Raw genomic sequence first — 17,938 nt, 5'->3', positions numbered from 1 at the left:
TGCTCTAATGAGGTAAGTGATCTAAACAAAATAACCCACAAAAAATATTAATATTGTGAGTGGTCTCAAATAGTAGTTATTAAACTCAAGGTCTGACACTGAATGATAACAGTAATTCAAACAGATGCAGCATTTACAGATCCTGCAAAATTAAAAGAGGTTCCTTCTATAACCTGGTTAGTAACATCAAATTCTAACTAAACATGTTCCAGGTCAAGAACTTACTCTTCAGATATCAAAAAGTGCTTGTTAAGAATATCAGAATATGGAATTCATGGCAAACTGTATGTGTTTTAATAAAAACCCAAAACCAATTGTAAGTGTTACCCATAGGAACTGCTCAAGAGAAGATCTCAGCCAGAGAGACATAAGGCATCCATAGTATTTAGCAACTCCCTGTCTCTAATTTCATACTTACTGTTTCTAATTTCAAGTTTACTATATGTGCTGAAAAAACAAGGACTCTGTCTCTAATTTCAATGTAGCATTTAGGTACACTACAGCCAGGATCCATTATGCATGTTTTATAAAAAGCACTACTCTGATTTAGCCCACCTTTCTAAGAATGATTCTCTAAAGAATAAGACAATGTGAACAGTCTATGAAAGTCCAGAACAATCATTCTGTGGCATCCAAACAGATTTTCCTAGAGACAAGCCCTTGTTAAAATATTCTAAAATCAGTCCATGTGGCACTTTCCATTTCTGGGGACCTGGCCTTTCTGATTCAACACAACCCTCTCACTCAGGTACCTGTGAGGGGGCTACAAATGGCAAAACCACTTCTGCTACCCTAAATATTAACTCATTTAAGATCTGTCTGTATAAAGAGCAGATCCCTGCTTAAACTCAAAACAAAACAAAACAAAAAAAACCCCAGCTAGATAACTATCTCTTGCATATTTGTTTCTTAAAGAGCAAAGCACATTACTATCATGCAGGTTAAAAAGTAAGGTTACATTTATTTTGCATCGTAGAAACACTGAAAATAAATTAGCCAACAAATCCAATTCCCATGGCTCCATGCAAGGAAGAAGCAAACATATCACCACTTTCTCTGGAAGTTAGAAAACCATGATTTACCATATACCCTAAAGTAATTGCCTGCCAATATGTCAGTCATTTGTACCACTGTCAAATATGAAAACTAAAGTACACAAATCACATGGGTTACATAATTAATAAAGGAAAATCAGAAATTAACTTGAGCTTCCTAAAATGCCCACAGCATCACACTTTCAAGTTTCACAGTGATTAATTTAACACCATTTTACTATTAAAACTGTCATTTTAAATGTACATGTCAAAGTGCTTCAAATGCCGCATACTAGTTAAAATTCTTCCTGGAAGTTTCTAGTAGTGGCAGCTGATTTAGTAAGGTTATTCACCCACAGGGTGCTCAAGAAAAGGCATGCTACCTTACAGAGACACCTCATGGGACAAAGAAATTCTGGTCTGACCACAAATTTCCTATAGAATGCTTAAGTCCAGAACTGAAGATAAGGCCACTCTGAACAAAGACACCAACACAACCAAAGACATCGGTATCTGTTTTTGGCTTATTTGAGGACCCAAGTCAAAAGCTCCAGCGCTTCAGGTTTCCTTTGTTCCCTCTGGCACAGTCCCAGTCCTTGACTAGTCAAGAGATCTAAGGCAATCAAGGAGATTTGAACGTGGCAAGATCCAGGGGCAACAAAGCATGGTCTGAGTGGGCTGCTAGGTGGTAGCTAGTTAAGAAGAAACCCAAGTGAAGAATGAAGAGGAAGAAAATAGAAAAAATAGAAAGGGGAAAAGTAGCCTTTGATTCAAACACCTTCCAATTACCTTTTCATTCTCCGTAAGTCAAAGAGTCAAAGTCTGCTTGGGAAAGCAAGGTACATTCCAAATACTTTTTGAATGACTACAAAATAAACCAGTTCTTTGGAAACTGAACACTTAGGAAACTTTCAAATTCACAGGGCATTAAGATGGTCCCTTCTTCCCTTTAAAATGGATATTATGCCTGCTTTTTCCCTTGCATATTCCCCCAAGGCCCAGGATCCAGTTCATAATCAATACTCTTTTGGTATCTATTTAGAATTTGGGTAGCTCTAGACCTACATCTGTCTTCCTAGTACCTCTACATTAGAATAAATGACATGTTGGTATTAGTACTATAACATTCTAGATCACAATTAGCATTTAACTTTCTTCTCAAAATTAGAACTAAAAGTATTTTAATCATGATATTAAAATGCCATGGAAGAATATTTAGTTTTTTATTTGGAAGTTATTCACTCTATTACCCTTAAGACTAAAACCCATAAACTATATCTATTACCTATTTGTGGAGAAATGACACTTTAAATTGTGGCAATATCAAACTCTGCATTACACTAAGATTAGGAGCATAATTAAAGGATCACAGAAGGCAGCATTAGCATACTTTATCCAGGTATTTTTAAATTTTTCTATCCCACGCCCCCCCACCCCCAAGCACAGGAGAATTATTTTTTGACAAGCCCAAAAGGACATTTTTCATACCATAACCTGAAAAGAAACTTCTTACAGGTGTATGTAACTTTGGTCAGCAGAAACACAATGCAAACCTCCGGCCTGGCTAAGGCACTCTATTCTGAAAGTACAGAAAACATTCATGTATGCTCCTGACCACAACACTGCTCCCCAAAAGGCAGCTCACTGAATGCTAGGGAGAAAGACTGGGGTGTGAACTCACCCAAAATATCATGCATAAGCCTGAAATATCTTTTATACTTTGGAAATGTTATAGTAATTGGCATGACATAAATGCAAAGAGCTATTTGTAATTAAGTCCTGCTTCGGCTGCTGTATCACTATAATACAAATGGGGACTTTCAAGATGGCAGACTAAAACAAGAAAAAGAGTCAGCAGTACACTGAAGATTCACAAGTCCAGAGTATTCTCAAACAATTAATTGCTCAGTTTCACCTTTCCCTTAGTGACAAGCCACCTTTCTTCCATCTAAGAATGTCAAAAAAACGATGGCATAATTCTTTACCACCATAGAGAAATAAAATATAGGTACAAAACCATTTTCAAATAAACTTGATGCAATAAAAAGAGGGCAGAAACACATTATGAAGTAAGAGAGCTCCAAAATCACAGAACATGACCCTAAGCATAAGTAAAAAATATTTTTTACTATACTGTATGAAGTGAAGAAAGCCTGTGGTCCAAATTTGTCCTTTTATAAATATTTATCAGTTCTTTTCTTACATAACACAGACTAATCTCATTCTTATGTACAAGGTCAACAAAACAGCAAAATAATTAGCTTAGAAAACCTTAAAACAAAGCTTTTTTCCCCACCACAAATTAATACTCTACCCAGTTCAATTTTACAGATGACACAGAACAAGATATACAAAAAATAGAGTCACCTTCCCTTAATTGGTTCATTCTCTGATCTCCATAACGGCAATTTATTAACACACATGGAATCACTATCCACATTTCCCTGCATCAATATCTCATCTGTTTTCAGTGTTCATTTTTGTCTTAGGGAAAGTCACCAAATATACCTCAACCTTTACAAACAATTTTTAAAAATGAGTAGAGAACCATGAGCTAGTTCCTTGACTCATTTCTAAAAACATGGATGACAATGATTAGAATTTACAAATTAAAAAAATGAAATATCAATTATAGTTATTTTTTACAAAGCAGCAGACTAAAATTCAACAAAGGAATACACCACAATTAAATTTAACAATGGTTACATTCAAAGATAAATAATGGTTATGAGTTTAATTACACATAAACACAGTGGTGCCTATTTTATCCAAGTGCAACCTGTCCAAAAAAAAAAGGGTTTAAGATACACTCTTCATTCAAGCACAAATGTCATTCAGTGGAAAATAAAGAAAATCGGCAAGTAAATTTCACCACCACCAAACTAAATGAAGAAAAAGTCAAAAAGAAATAGAAAAAAAATGCACATTCATGAAAAGATGTGATTTATAAAAACAACCACATTAAAGGAATTTTTATATTTGTCAGTAAACCTCAAAAATTACTCCAAGTCATATTAAAGGGAGTATGTACTCGGTAAGGCATATATATTAAAAGTTTTCTTCAAGTGAGGAAGTGGGCAAGTTGGGGAAAGAGAGAATTTCTCTCCACTTTATCATGTATAAAATAAAAAACACAGCAACCCACCCTCCAAAAAGACAGGGAGAGAAGGACAGACAAATTGAATCAGAAAACTAATTTTGGTCACAGTGAGGTTCATGAGAGTCCTAAGTCCAATTTAAATTTCTCTTCTAATGTTCTTTATCTGCATTCCTGGCAAGTAACTATCATAAGGCTGGGACTATCACATGCATTCTTAAAATCACAGCTCACAGGCACCAAATCTCAGCAACATGCAGCTGAGGCGGAAAAATGACACACTGAAACAATTAACCATGCCACTGGATAAGCTATAATTACAACCCATTATCTACTAAGTATCAATAGACTATTTCTCTTTAAAAGAAAATTAAACCATTTATCAAGATCTGTTCCATAATGAGAGCCAGAATACTATAGAATCTATATTTTATATATATATATACGTATATGCTCTCTTAGCATGTGAGGACAAAAGGCATTTCCATGGGAAAGAAAAACCAGTATTTGGCAACTGTACATTGTTCTGTAATCAGTGGCATCTCTTGCTGAAGGTGACTTGTTTTTAATCTTTTTCCTATATTAGATTGGGTTGTTGATAGCTTCTACAGCTAAAGACCTATTATAAAGTACCAAATATGAAAACATACTTGTACTGTGGTTTTCTGAGTATCAGTGTTCCCAAACCAATTTTGAGGTTTTAAAAATAAAAACACAGCATCTTTAACTTTGTATGAACCAAAACATTATGGACTCATGAAGCTAAAATCACTAGAAACATTTTGCTGGTCTAATGTACATTAGCTCAACCAAAATGTCACATGGTTTTATAAAAAATAAAATAAAATAAGCTGGGAGTTAGTAGGTCCAAAATTCCACAAATCCAGATCAGATGTATCATTCCTGCTGTCCAAGTACCACACACACTGAGATCCCGTGTCTGTCAAGCAGATCAGTTTAGTTCAATGGTGATGGATGAAATATTTACAAGCATCTATTTACAGTTCTTCTTTCTGTAGATTACATGCCAATATTCTCTTCTTCCATTCCTAGTCAATCTGAGTTTGGTTTCCTCAATGAGAAGGGGTAAATCTGAAAATGGCTGCTTAGCTGCTTTACCTATGGAAAATGAGAACATAAGACAGTGACAAATATATATCTTATTATTTTTTAAAAAGCACATAGAACTCACCTTCCTGGAGATAACAATTCACTGACAAAGCAAAAATCATCAGAAATAATGAAGAGATTTTTCTGGATTAGGATAGCTATAGACCTAGACAGCTAAACTGGAGTACTAGAATTAATTGAAAGAATTAGAACTTGAACCTGGGTTTGCCTCACTTTAAAATCTAGTCTTTCCAGAGCCCTCTAGACTATACAAATTTACATCCAAATCTGCTGAAAAATTATAGGATTAGTTGAGTTATAATATCTAGTAGATTAAAAAATTACATAGTTAGACTCAGTATTCAGCTTGTTAAAACATTTCTAGGAAATCATTCCTAATCCTGATGAAATATTATAAAACTACATCTGTGAATCTGGAAAGTCCTTATTAGTTATGGTATCCCTAGTGGGGAGGCAAGAGCTTAGTTATGTGCCAGGTAGTACATGTCCTTTATTTGATACTTATAATTATTTACATTTCAATAATTCAAGTTAATGTTTTGTGTGTCCTAACAAGTTTTACCTTCTGGTCAGAAGTTGTAGAAGTGGTAAAAGAGCACAAAGACAGACAAAAAATTTTTTCAGTTAGCTTGTATTTATTTTCCAGATTTTTAACAATACACATGTACCACCTTTGTAATTTAAAGAAAAATGTGTTTTGGTTTGGTTTGGTGAATATTTGATTTTCTAAAGATATGTTTCTGAAGAGTTATAATGAATTAAAACAATTACAAAGACATAGGCAACTGTGTTCCACATCATGCATATGATTAATGAAGTTATCAGGATAATGGCCCAAAAGTGTTGATATAAAGTATATAATGTGAAATTTGCACAAATAAAACATAAGTGAATATGTCTTATGTCATGATTCATCAGATTTATCACAGTTTTTTTTCCATAACAATTTCACCTATTTTGTTCTAACAAATGAGGGCTACTTTCCAAGAAAGAAACACTAAAGGAAGAAAGTCTAAGTTTAGCAACATATGCAAGGTATAAATTTGTTATCAAAAGCATGACAACCGACCCTCATTTTAAAAATGTGTACAATAATACAGAAGTAAAGACATTTTGTTTCTCAAACCGATTCACAAAAGGCTTCCTTTCAAAACAAGCATACCAAATAGAAGCATGTTAAGGGCCATAAAAATGTGAATACCCTTTCATGTTCAATGTTCTCACTTATTGGTGGGAGCTAAAAATTAATATATAAATTCACACACACACACACACACAAAAAAAAAAGGGAGGGGGAGAAGATATAACAACCACAATTACTTGAAGTTGATACGACAAGCAAACAAAAAGGACATTGTTGGAGGGGAGGGGGGGAGGGAGGAGGGAGGGAGGTTTTGGTGATGGAGAGCAATAATCAGCCACAATGTATATCGACAAAATAAAATTAAATAAATAAAATAAATGTCAAAAAAAAAATGTGAATACCCTTTTACACAACCCCATTCCTATGAAATTATCCTCAGAATATAAAATAAATGAAAGAAAATAATATTATTCCATATTGTTCATGCCAACATTATTTATAATGGTAAAAATCTGAAAACCCAAATGATTAAAATGATTGGATTCTAATTAAGTAAACTGGGTAATTATTAAGTAACCTCCTTGATGGAATATTATACAACAATTAAAAATCATAATTATGAGACCATGCCAAAACACGTAAAATAATTAGAAAAGAATGTTGAAGTGGAAGGAAAAAGAAAATAAACTGCATGGTTCTGATTTCATTTCACTACATCTACATTCGTTCATTCATCCTGAAACTAGTCTCTGATTTTAGGGGTTAATATTAAGGTCTGCAAAATACTTCTGAAATCCATTTTCTTCTATATTTCTCCTTATTTATTATTTCTGCTGATGAGAACTCAGGAATAGCACTGATGATATAAAACCTCAAATAATGCAAAAGCCTTCCTTTAGCCTGAAATTCTAACCTCCTTTACCACAATGCTTATAGAATTGGGTAGGGAGATGTGCTACAAAACCAATTTAATTTCTTTCCAAATTATGTTACTGAGCAATAAAAATGCCTCTAAAGCTAAAAAAGGAACTGAAGAAACAGATAATCAACAAACAGGATTATCTGGCCCTTTTTATAATTAAAAGTACAAAACAGTTTTCAGTTCTTCCTACTTAAAACAAGAACTAATTCCTCATAATAACAATCCAGCTTTAAAATCATTTGTAGTTACTATAACATATTCATTAGAGAAACTATATCTGAAATTATACACTTGGATATTATCAAAAATTTAGAGAATATCCCAATATCCTTCCAGCTACTTCCAGCAGCTTTCTTTTGAAATTTTCCATTGCCTCCTTTCCACTATTTACAAAAACCAAATGGAACCAATTTTGCTCTAGATTACTTACCACTTGTACTCCATAATGGATGTGGGCCAGAGTGAAAGCAGTGGTTAATGTATACAGGAGAACACTCTCAATGTGAGAGGCTACTCCTAAATTTACCACCATGACAACCAAGAAGAGAGGAACCAGCAACCAATTCAAAGTTGGGCAGCGGGTACTGCTCATTTGACAAACAATCAGCTGACACTTAGTTATAAAAAAAAAAAAAAGAGAGAGAGAGAAGAAAGTAAGTAAAGAAAGTTTAATTAGCAAAGCACTTCTAAAACTAGTCACTCCAATATTTAAAAAGCCTTCAAGTACCTAAGCCAATAAATTTACGTTATCTAAGTTCAGTAGTTCTAAACTGCTCAGTAGCCCAACTGGACCCCTATGTCCACTCCAAACCATGGGACCCTCAGAGTTTATTCCAGAAGAGGCTGGAAGACAATTTAGTAAGAATGCTATAGAAGATATTCTTCCACTGGATAACAGTTGGGGTAGAAGGCATTTCTCCCAATTTTAACATTCCGTGATAACGTGAAAAAAAAAAAATTCAAAATAGCCTCTCACACTCCGACACAAGTAAATTTCTTTTTGGTAATGATAAGAAAGTGCTACCTCCAATTCAGTCAGTCATATTGCCACAATTTAAACCTCTTTGATACTACTTTTAATACCTTATTCAAATATAGTTTTATTCTTTCAGAGTAAAATACAATGAATTAATGTTTTCAGATCTTTAAACCCTTTAAAATCATTAGGACTTGGGATATTAACACACATGGAAACATAAGCTTAGTGGCTAAGTTACAAAATAAGAACTTATAAGGACCTGACCTGAGCTAAAGCACAGGCTTCTAGGCTGTCAGGACTATCAAGGTCTTTTTTCTCAGCTCCTAATCTCTCCTTCTGTCTGCTCCCTTTCTGGGCCATAGCATAGAAAGGGATTTTTTTAAAATATGTAGTATTTATTACAAAATTTTTTTATTCTGTGTTCTTAATTTAAAAATCAGTTTATCCAAAAAAAGTAGGTGTGTTTTCTCTCTCAAAAAACCCTGTCAAGTTCCCTAAGCTAATCATCGGGTCTGCAGCCACTTCAACTATACAGTTAATAATACTGAGAGTCTGAAGGGAAACTATAAATTACCTCATGAATTCTTCAGCAGGTAACCAAAACAAAAAATTTCACTATGCCATAGTTCTAAAATACTACCTTAGTTTCCAAATCCTATTAGTTTCAAAAGGCAAAATAAAATAATTTTCAGCATGTTTTGTCTTTGAGGTTATTAATTATTCTTTCAAATTTCTGATATAAAATATAATTAAAATCTGCTTACTCTAATACTATGTAAGATTTCTCAGATTATTAAATTCTGTCATATATTCCTAATATATATTATGATTTTGAAAAGAAAAAAATCTTACCGTGATGTTGGCAAAGGCTGTTCCAACCATAAAGTAGAATAGTCTAGGATGTATCTCTAAAATATCTGAAGATGACTGGAGGATCCATGCTGTAGACAAAATGAATAGCAAGCATGGAGAAAGGAAGGGAATCATAGCTTCATAGACTGAATTGTGTTTCAAGGTGTTATTTTTATAGCTTCTGAAAAAAAATCAAACAATACAAAGAACATTATTATATATAAAACTTACTTGTATAGTACTCCATAGTTTCCAAAGTACTTTCACAGTTATTCTCTTATTTTATACTCACAACAATCCTGTGACATAGACAGAACAAATATTATTAACCCCATTTTATAGAAAGGGTGAGGATGAGAAAATCTAAATTTATATAACTTGCTACCACATGGCAGGGCCAGGATCAGAACTGAAGTCTTCTGACCCCAGTCCCATTTTCTCCTCTTTGAACCAAACTATCAACTGTTCTGTTAAGAATATAAAGATTAATAAAACTTGGTCTTTGTTCTATGAGATATTCTAATAGGAGAAATAAAATGACTGTGAAATACTAGTAGAGTACCTCATAGTACTACTTTGATACAAAGTGATACAGAACTTAGATATAACTCACATGAAAGACTCTGAAGAACGACTGCAGATACCACATCTTGGTGTCTCTAAGCACATAGGAAGTAATCCAATGTATGTTTGTTCATCTGAACAGAGCCCCAAATTCTAGTCCTGGTTCTGCCATTAATCACATGGCCTTGGGTAATATGTTGCCCAATCAGAACCTCATAATTATAAGATGAGGAGGAAATGACTCAACTTATATGGACTTCATAACTTTAAATTTTATGGCTTCCATAAATGACTGCCAGCTGCAATGAATAGGGAAGACTCATAGAGCACAGCTTGACATGGAGAAGATTCTGCGAGATAGACTTGAGAGCTAAAGGATGAACTGCAAAGTACAAGAAAGTGTTCCGACTACAGGAAACAGTAGCAGAGGAAACAGTGGGAGCAAAATTACTCAAGAGAGAAAGAGCAAAATATATTCAGGACACAATTAAGTAAATTCAGTGATGCTGACAAAGGTGAGGAAGCACATAGATCAGAGAAATGAAACTCCACCTGGACAACTCCCTTCTCCCCCGGCCCAGGCAGGAACTTCTATATAAGGGCCATTTGAGAAGAGTCAATATAGGCCCAGTTTGGTCCTAAACGACACACATTCAGAAATTTTATGATTTTGCTAACTAAACTTACAGATAATCAATTTATAAAACAGAATGTAAGCATATCAATATTCAACAGGAATGCACTCCCTCCTGGTGGATAGACTCAGCCACAGAAGTGACAGAAGACTGGTGAGCCCAAAACAGTAACAAAATAACTAGTAGTTTGTGCTATGATTAGGTTGACTGTTATCCACCACAAATACCACAAATTATCCTAACCTCATTCTAGATTCAAAACACAAGGGTTTTTTTTTTTTCTTTTTTGGCAGCTGGTTGGTACCAGGATCCAAACCCTTGACCTTGGTGTTATCAGCACCATGCTCTGCCAAGTGAGCCACTGGCCAGCCCTCTCAAAATGCAGGTTTTAATTATCTTTTCAAAATGTCCAGGGTTTGGGGCCGAGCCCGTGGCGCACTCGGGAGAGTGAGGCGCTGGGAGCGCAGCGACGCTCCCGCCGCGGGTTCGGATCCTATATGGGAATGGCCGGTGCACTCACTGGCTGAGTGCAGGTCACGAAAAAGACAAAAAAAAAAAAAAAAAAAAAAAAAAAAAACCAAAATGTCCAGGGTTTGGACCCCCATACTGGCTAGCCACCAAAAAAAATCCAAAAAAAAAGAAAAAAGTCCAGACTCCAAAAGGAAAATAGACCCTAAATTCAGCTAAATAACAATTGCTATAGATTTGCATATTTCTTGCCCGATTAAAAAATAAGACACTTACCTGTAAAAGTTTATTAAACTCATTGGAAGAGTCACACATAATGCACAACCTAAAGGGAAGAATATTTAAATTATCATGAATTATTAATCAAGAATGATTATTATAATTGATCCATGTAAAATATGCAGTATTTTTAGACCCAATAATTTTCAGATTCAGTTTACTTCTGTAATAAAATTAAATACATTTCTAAACAACATTTACAACTGGAAGAGTGGCAGTTTGGTGATTCAGAGCATAGACTCAAGAAACCAGACTGGGCCACGATTTCGGTTGTACCACCAAATGGTTATGTGACTTTAGGCAAGTCAATCTTTCAGTGCCTTAGTTTCCTTATTTATAAAATAGAGACAGTAGTAGTACCAACCTCATAGGGTTCTGAGAATTGAATGAGTTATTGCACATAACAACACCTGGAACAGTACCTGGTGTATAGCAAATTGCACAGTAAGTGTGAGCTACTGGAAGGGGGGATAATTAATGGATCCTGCTGCCTCCAATTATACTTATTTTTACCTCCCCAGCATTTTCAATTTGTCCCCTCCCCACCCACACACTGATTCTTTCCCCTAAGACCAAATAACAAGGATGCCTTCCCAAGAAACTCTACCACTGATTCTGCTGCCCTTACCATTGTCTTACCCTGCTATTTCCTATCATTTGCTAAACTTTTCTGTTGTCTTCAATTTCTTAGCACTCTTTTATTCATTCTGCTTCCCACTCAGCACAAACTGCACTCTTGAAATTTACCAAGCTTCCCTAATGATCAAATTCAGTATCCTTTTTCATCCTTGACTTCTAAGCAAGATGATTTGGTTGACTATCCACTAATCGCAATTCCTTCTTCCTTTTCCTTGGTGATTCCATTCTCCCAAAGTTCCGACTAGCCACCTAGACATTTTATTTTTCTGTCTTTTATTGGCAACTCTACTTCTGCATATTCCTAACTGGGCGTTCCATTGAGCTTATTATACTCTCCCTCAGAGAACCTTCTCTTAGAGCTCCACTATAAGCCTCCTGCAGATAATTCCAATATCTAATTATGTACTCTTGGGCAAATCAGACAATCTCTCTGAGCTTCAAATTCCAGTTTTACAATAAGGATGAGCTAAATGATTTTCTAATGTCCCTCACATCTTTAAAATTCTGATTCTATGATCTATAGAAATGTAAATTCCTGACCTTTCTCTCTTTCCAATTCCAAATCAATACACTTGGTAACTTCCTGGATACTTCATTTGGATGTTTCATTGTCAAGCAACACATTAGCCATAGTTTGTCTACCTGACTGCTGGTACCTACACGTGGCTTGAGGGTCAATGCCGCCATGACTGAAAGGATAAAAGGTAGAAAATATTCCTTCAAAATAATTCCTAAGACATTTTACTGATTGGAACCCAAGAGAAACCTTCTATCAAAAGATGAATTACTCTGCTACTTCCAAGCCCAACTAAAACAAAGTTCCCTAAATGAGAAGATCATAGTGGGAACAGAAGGAGAAGACAAGCCGATGCCCTCAATGCTCTCAGAAATTTTTATCACCTTACTCCATGTCAAGGTGAGAAGCACTGCAAAGGAGCCAAGGCTAAATGAATTAATCCAGAATTAGCTGTAGTTCTGAAGTGTTGGAAATAGGCTGAGATAAACTAGCAAAAGATTTGCCACCAAGACCAATTTTAGTTTTAAAAGTCTTAAGATAGCTTTACCTAAGTACAGTAAGCATGTAGAAAGTCTGGGCTCTACATAGGCTGCCAAAGAGAGAGATTGCATCTTCTATTTCTTCTCTAAATAATACTTAGTGTACTTTCTGTAAAGAGTATTTAATTGTTAATTTAAATATTTGTCTATTAATCTCTGTACTTTAAGTATATAATAGTGATAGAACCTATACATATGCAGAACTGTTTTTCATATTGCCATAATTGAAGGCACAGACTTCATAATGTAGGAAACTTACTAGATATAGAAAATCAGAGTAGAATTCATAAAAAAAAAAAAAAAAAAAAAAAAAAAAGGATTGAGTGGAATGAGATACGACCCGAGGATAACATGGTCATAAGAAATATTTTGGTTCCTCACACTTCCAGCTTATTTTTTAAGTAGGAATTTCAATTAAAACCACCAAGACAAAAAATACCTTAAGAAAAGTAAAAAAGACAAACTACAAATAAGGGGAAATTGTAATTTATATCAAAACAAAGGATTAATACTAATATATGAAAAGCTTCTAAAAATAAAGGAAATGGCCAACAACCCTATAGAAAAAAATGGGCTATAGATATGTAAAATGTACAGAGAAAAAATATACACATGGCTATTAAAATACTAGAAAGTTTCATTCATAATAAGAGAAATGCAAATTAAAACTTTACAGAAATATCATTTCTTACTTAGCAGATTGGCAAAAATCCAAAAGCTTGACACTATACTATATTTCATTTTTTATTTTTTTGGTTTTTTGGGCAGCTACCCGGCATGGGGATCAGAACCTGTGACATTGGTGTCTTAAGTCTGCATTCTAACCAACTGAGCTAACTGGCAAGCCCATATGTTGATGAAACTAAATAAACAAGTTCTTTCATACATAGCTGGTGGGAATGCAAAATCATACAACCCCTATGGAGGGGAGAATGGACATTTTTAGCGAAACTGAATATATTTGCTCTTTACTAGCAATTCTACTTCTAGGGATCTCTTCCACAACATGTTGGCAAAAATATGAAAAGACATATGTAGAAGACTATTCACTGCAGCAATGTGTGTTACGACAAAGACTGGAAATTACCCAAATGTCTACCAATAGGGGGCTGGATGAACAAACTCTGGGACATACACAATGAAGTACCAGGAAGCTGTAAGAAGGAATGAGGAAGATCCTTATATACCACTATGGAGTTATCTCTAGGATATACTCAAGTGGAAAAAAAACAAAGTACAGTAAAGTATGTACAGAATGCTGACATTTAACTATGAAAGTGGGAGATAAAATGATATACAGGCACATACTTGCTTATAATAAGAAACAATGGAAAGGTAAGCCATAGAATTAAAAACTAAGAATGGTTACTTACAAGAGAGAAGAACAGGATAGTGATAGAAGCTAGATTTCTTTGTATATATCCACAATTGGTGGCATAACCACAGAGTGCTGACTTTAAAATATAGTAACAGGACAACTCTAGTGGAATAGACTATAAGGACAAATGAAATTGCAAAAAATCAAAATCTTAAACAATTTTCGGTAATCATATCGCTGCTGATTTTGGTACTGTATTCTGAGACTATTATGGGTATTTTGTAGAATAAAGCAAATGAGGAATTATTTTGGGTCACTGAAAACCAAGATTTTTGTCATAGTTTAAAGGAGATACAAATTTAAGATTAATGAGGTTAAGTAAAAATTCTGCATTATCAAATTTGATTTGGAATTATCAGTATGAACTTATGGGGTATTTTATCATAAACAAACTTATTCCCCTAGCTTCCACTGAATGAATGGATTCCTAAGCAATGATCATCAATGTCTGTTAACACTATTAGGTGAAGCGCTGATGCAGAACTTTGTAATAGATGAAACAGACATACAATACTTGAACCCTCTGAACACTATTAACATCACAAAATGGGAGACAACTAGATATTGTGTGCCTGCTAATGTGATGCAATAGCAAACATCACTACCTACTAAATACTGTCTCCACATCCGCCCCTCCAAAATGAAACCTGTACCTAACCAAGCCCATAGATTGAACTATTAGTTTACAGGAAAAACAAGGGGAGGGGACCATGTTAAATGACACAATGATAATATAACCAGGAAAATGCAGAATGTGAGAGTTCTATAGAACAAATGACTTTCTTCAACAAATAAATTGCAAAGAAAAAAGGAAAAACCTAGGTAGATTAAAAGAGACTTAAAAGACATATTAACCAAATGCAATTTATAGGTCCTACTTGGTAGTTATATAAACACATCAATTATAGAAGACATTTAAGACAATTATGGAAACCTGAACACTGATTACATATTTAATATTAAGGAATTATCATTAGCTTCTTTGGTGTGGTAATGGTATTATAATTATGTGTTGTTTTTTTAAAATCCATACCATTTCGAGACACACAATGAAGTATTTACAAATGCAATGAAATGATGTCTGGGATTTGCTTTAAAATAATCTAAACAGAGGAAGATGTCTGATAACGACGGCATAAAGCGACAGGGCAATTCCTCTCACAAATAATTATTTAAAACCAAACAGAAACATTAAAAACAATTGCTTGAAGGCACTAGAAAATAGTCAAAGGCAGGCAGAAACTTGAAAAGCATTTACACTTGAAACACCAGGGAACAATTCCAAGTTTGTGGCTTGCCTACCCTCCCCTACCCCTATCCTATCCCAGATGATGGAAAGCCACAGCCTTTGCTACCAGTTTGTGGAGGCAAATAATAGAATTTAGAGCACAAAGGAACTAGAAATTTAGGGGTGGGGTGAAGAGAGAGAGAAGCAGAAGGGCTGAGATTCAAAACCTGAGCATAAACACTGCTCAAATCCCTGGCTAGCTGCTAAACTAAGCAAGCAAACAGGAGACCCCAAGGAACAATGTGAAAAAGAAGACAGAAATTAGAGGAGACACTATCCTTGAAACACAGAGGCACTCTTGGTGAGATCTGTAAGTTTGCTGTGCCCTTTACATCCACATTCAGCTTGGGCTGAGGAAGGCAGAACCCTTACTGGCTTGAGGTGTCAAAGAGCAGAACACAACTGCTGGCAGAGCTGCTGAACATTCAGGATGGGGAACCCCAGAAGCAAGGAAACCACAGAGAAGTGAGCTTCAAAATCTCAGAATCGACTTTGCCCAAATCTTCGGCTGACTGCTACACTACACAGACACAAGGGAGACTCTCCCACCCCAAGAGACCAGGCTACAAAAGCAGCAGCTGAAAGCTGAAAATGACTAAATAGAGACAGCTACCATATACCATGAAGGGATAGACTTCTCAGTCCAAATCCAAAAAAGTTAAATGCCTATTAGAACAAAAAACCAAAAATTCTCAGAACAAAGTGAATTTCCAAAGTTTCTACAAATATTATCTACAATGTCCAGTTCTCAACAACAGAAAAATTGGTAGATATGCAAAGAAATAGAAAAAAGCAGCCAATAGAAACTGACTCTAAGTGGGTCCAGATATTAGACTTGGCAGACAGACTTTAAAGCAGGTATTTCAAGTATGTTCAAAGAACTAAAAGAAAACATGGTGATAATAAATGAAAAGATAGAGAATTTCAACTGACAAATGTAAAGTACGAAAAGAACCAGATGGTAACTCTAGAGCTGAAAAGTACAATAACATAAATGAAAGAGTCACTAGATAGGCTCAACAGTAGATTGGAGGTGGCAGAAGAAAAAAAGCAATGAACTTAAAGATAGATGAACAGAAATTATCCACTACAAAGAACAGAAAAAAGATCAAACAAAAGCCTTAGAAAATTACCTTAAGGACAACATCAAGCAAACCTGTGTAACATACGTGTAAGAAGAGTAATAGAGGAGGAGAGAGGAAGAGGCAGAAAAAAAATCTGAAGAAATAAACTATGGCTGAAAACTTCCCAAATTTAATCAAAAATATGAAATTACAGATCCAACAAGCTCAACAAACACCAAGAAGGACAAACACAAAGAAAACCATACCCAGTACATCATAGTCAAAATTCTAAAATCCAAAGATAAAGAGAGAATCTTGAAAGCAGCAAGAGAAAAATATCACATTACGTACTGGTGACAATGATAAATGAGCTGACTCAGAAATAATGGATGCCAGAGGACATTAGAATGACATACTCAAAACACAAAAAGAAAAAAACTAAGACATTTTCACATAAATAAAAACAGAAAATGCACTGCTATCAGACCTACACTACAAGAAATCCTAAAGGAAGGAAATCCTATACACAGAAAGGAATAAAGTATGGCACAAATGGTAAATGTGTAGGTAATTATAATAAACTATACATTACAAAGTAACCCAGGGGTTAGAGAATAGTGGTGCATTTAAAACAACACTGGCACTAGTATTGAAAACTGTTGAAACTGGGTGATGGCACATATAAAAGTAGAAAAACTACAAAGAATAGAGAGTTCGAATTATTTCATAATAAAAAGAAGGGGAAGAAATGAAAGGGGGAATCCTGCTCTCTACCTTGGTAACCTGCCTGCTGTATCCAAAGAAGTCAACCTTCCACAATGGCAAAAAGAAGCCGCTCTACCTTCTACCAATCTTTTACCATGTTTCCCCTCACACTGAGGCTCTAGTCCACCGCAACCACCCTTTGCACCACCAATTTTATCAGCAGAAACTAACTGGCTTAGGCCCTAAGGTCCTTCTATCCATTTGTATCTGCTCAAATCTAGTATCAGGAAAGCTGCTTTATTTATTTGTATAGAAACACATGGGCTTTTGTTCTATATCAGAAGGAAGAATTCAGAAAAACTTATAAGTTACAAAGAAAATTATGTGCCTATTAAAGTACCCACTTAACATTCAAAAAATGTCTCATATCAGAGGATTCTGTCTTATCTTTAAATTTAACATCTAAATGTAATACAATGCAGCAAACCTGCCATAGGACAAATTGCTTAAATCAAAAGATTCATTACGTGGTAGAAGAAAAATAGCCTTTTTGAGGTAAAGAGATAACAGTTTAAGTACGTACCAAAAAATGAACATTTGGTAGATTACAGAGTAGTTCCTAAAATATCTGCAGTCCAGAGCCACTGAAAAAGGTCCAAACCACTCCTTTTCTGAAAGCCAGTGCCTAACACACCATCTTCTCAACAGTTTCTAATCCTTACCTAATTCCCATTCCATTACCAAGATTCAACAATAGAAAAAA

General features: G+C 34.9%; 1 protein-coding gene across 1 annotated transcript in view; it reads right to left on the bottom strand.

Moving 5' to 3' along the window:
• Positions 1–3,995: 3,995 nt before the first annotated feature.
• The window catches only part of SELENOI (selenoprotein I), a 35,777-nt gene continuing 21,834 nt past the window's right edge, over positions 3,996–17,938 (bottom strand). The window contains exons 7-10 of the mRNA XM_063078279.1: positions 11,043–11,091; positions 9,100–9,280; positions 7,699–7,881; positions 3,996–5,250 (exon numbers count right to left, since the gene is read on the bottom strand). Of these exons, the coding sequence (XP_062934349.1) occupies positions 5,152–5,250; positions 7,699–7,881; positions 9,100–9,280; positions 11,043–11,091 (512 nt within the window). The 3' untranslated portion in view covers positions 3,996–5,151. The remainder of the gene's footprint in view (positions 5,251–7,698; positions 7,882–9,099; positions 9,281–11,042; positions 11,092–17,938) is intronic.

This window comes from Cynocephalus volans, chromosome 14 (genome assembly GCF_027409185.1).
Source record: "Cynocephalus volans isolate mCynVol1 chromosome 14, mCynVol1.pri, whole genome shotgun sequence".
Classification (NCBI taxonomy): Eukaryota; Metazoa; Chordata; class Mammalia; order Dermoptera; family Cynocephalidae; genus Cynocephalus; species Cynocephalus volans.
The sequence above is the reverse complement of the archived record's forward strand: the minus strand, read 5'-3'. Positions and strand labels throughout refer to the sequence as shown.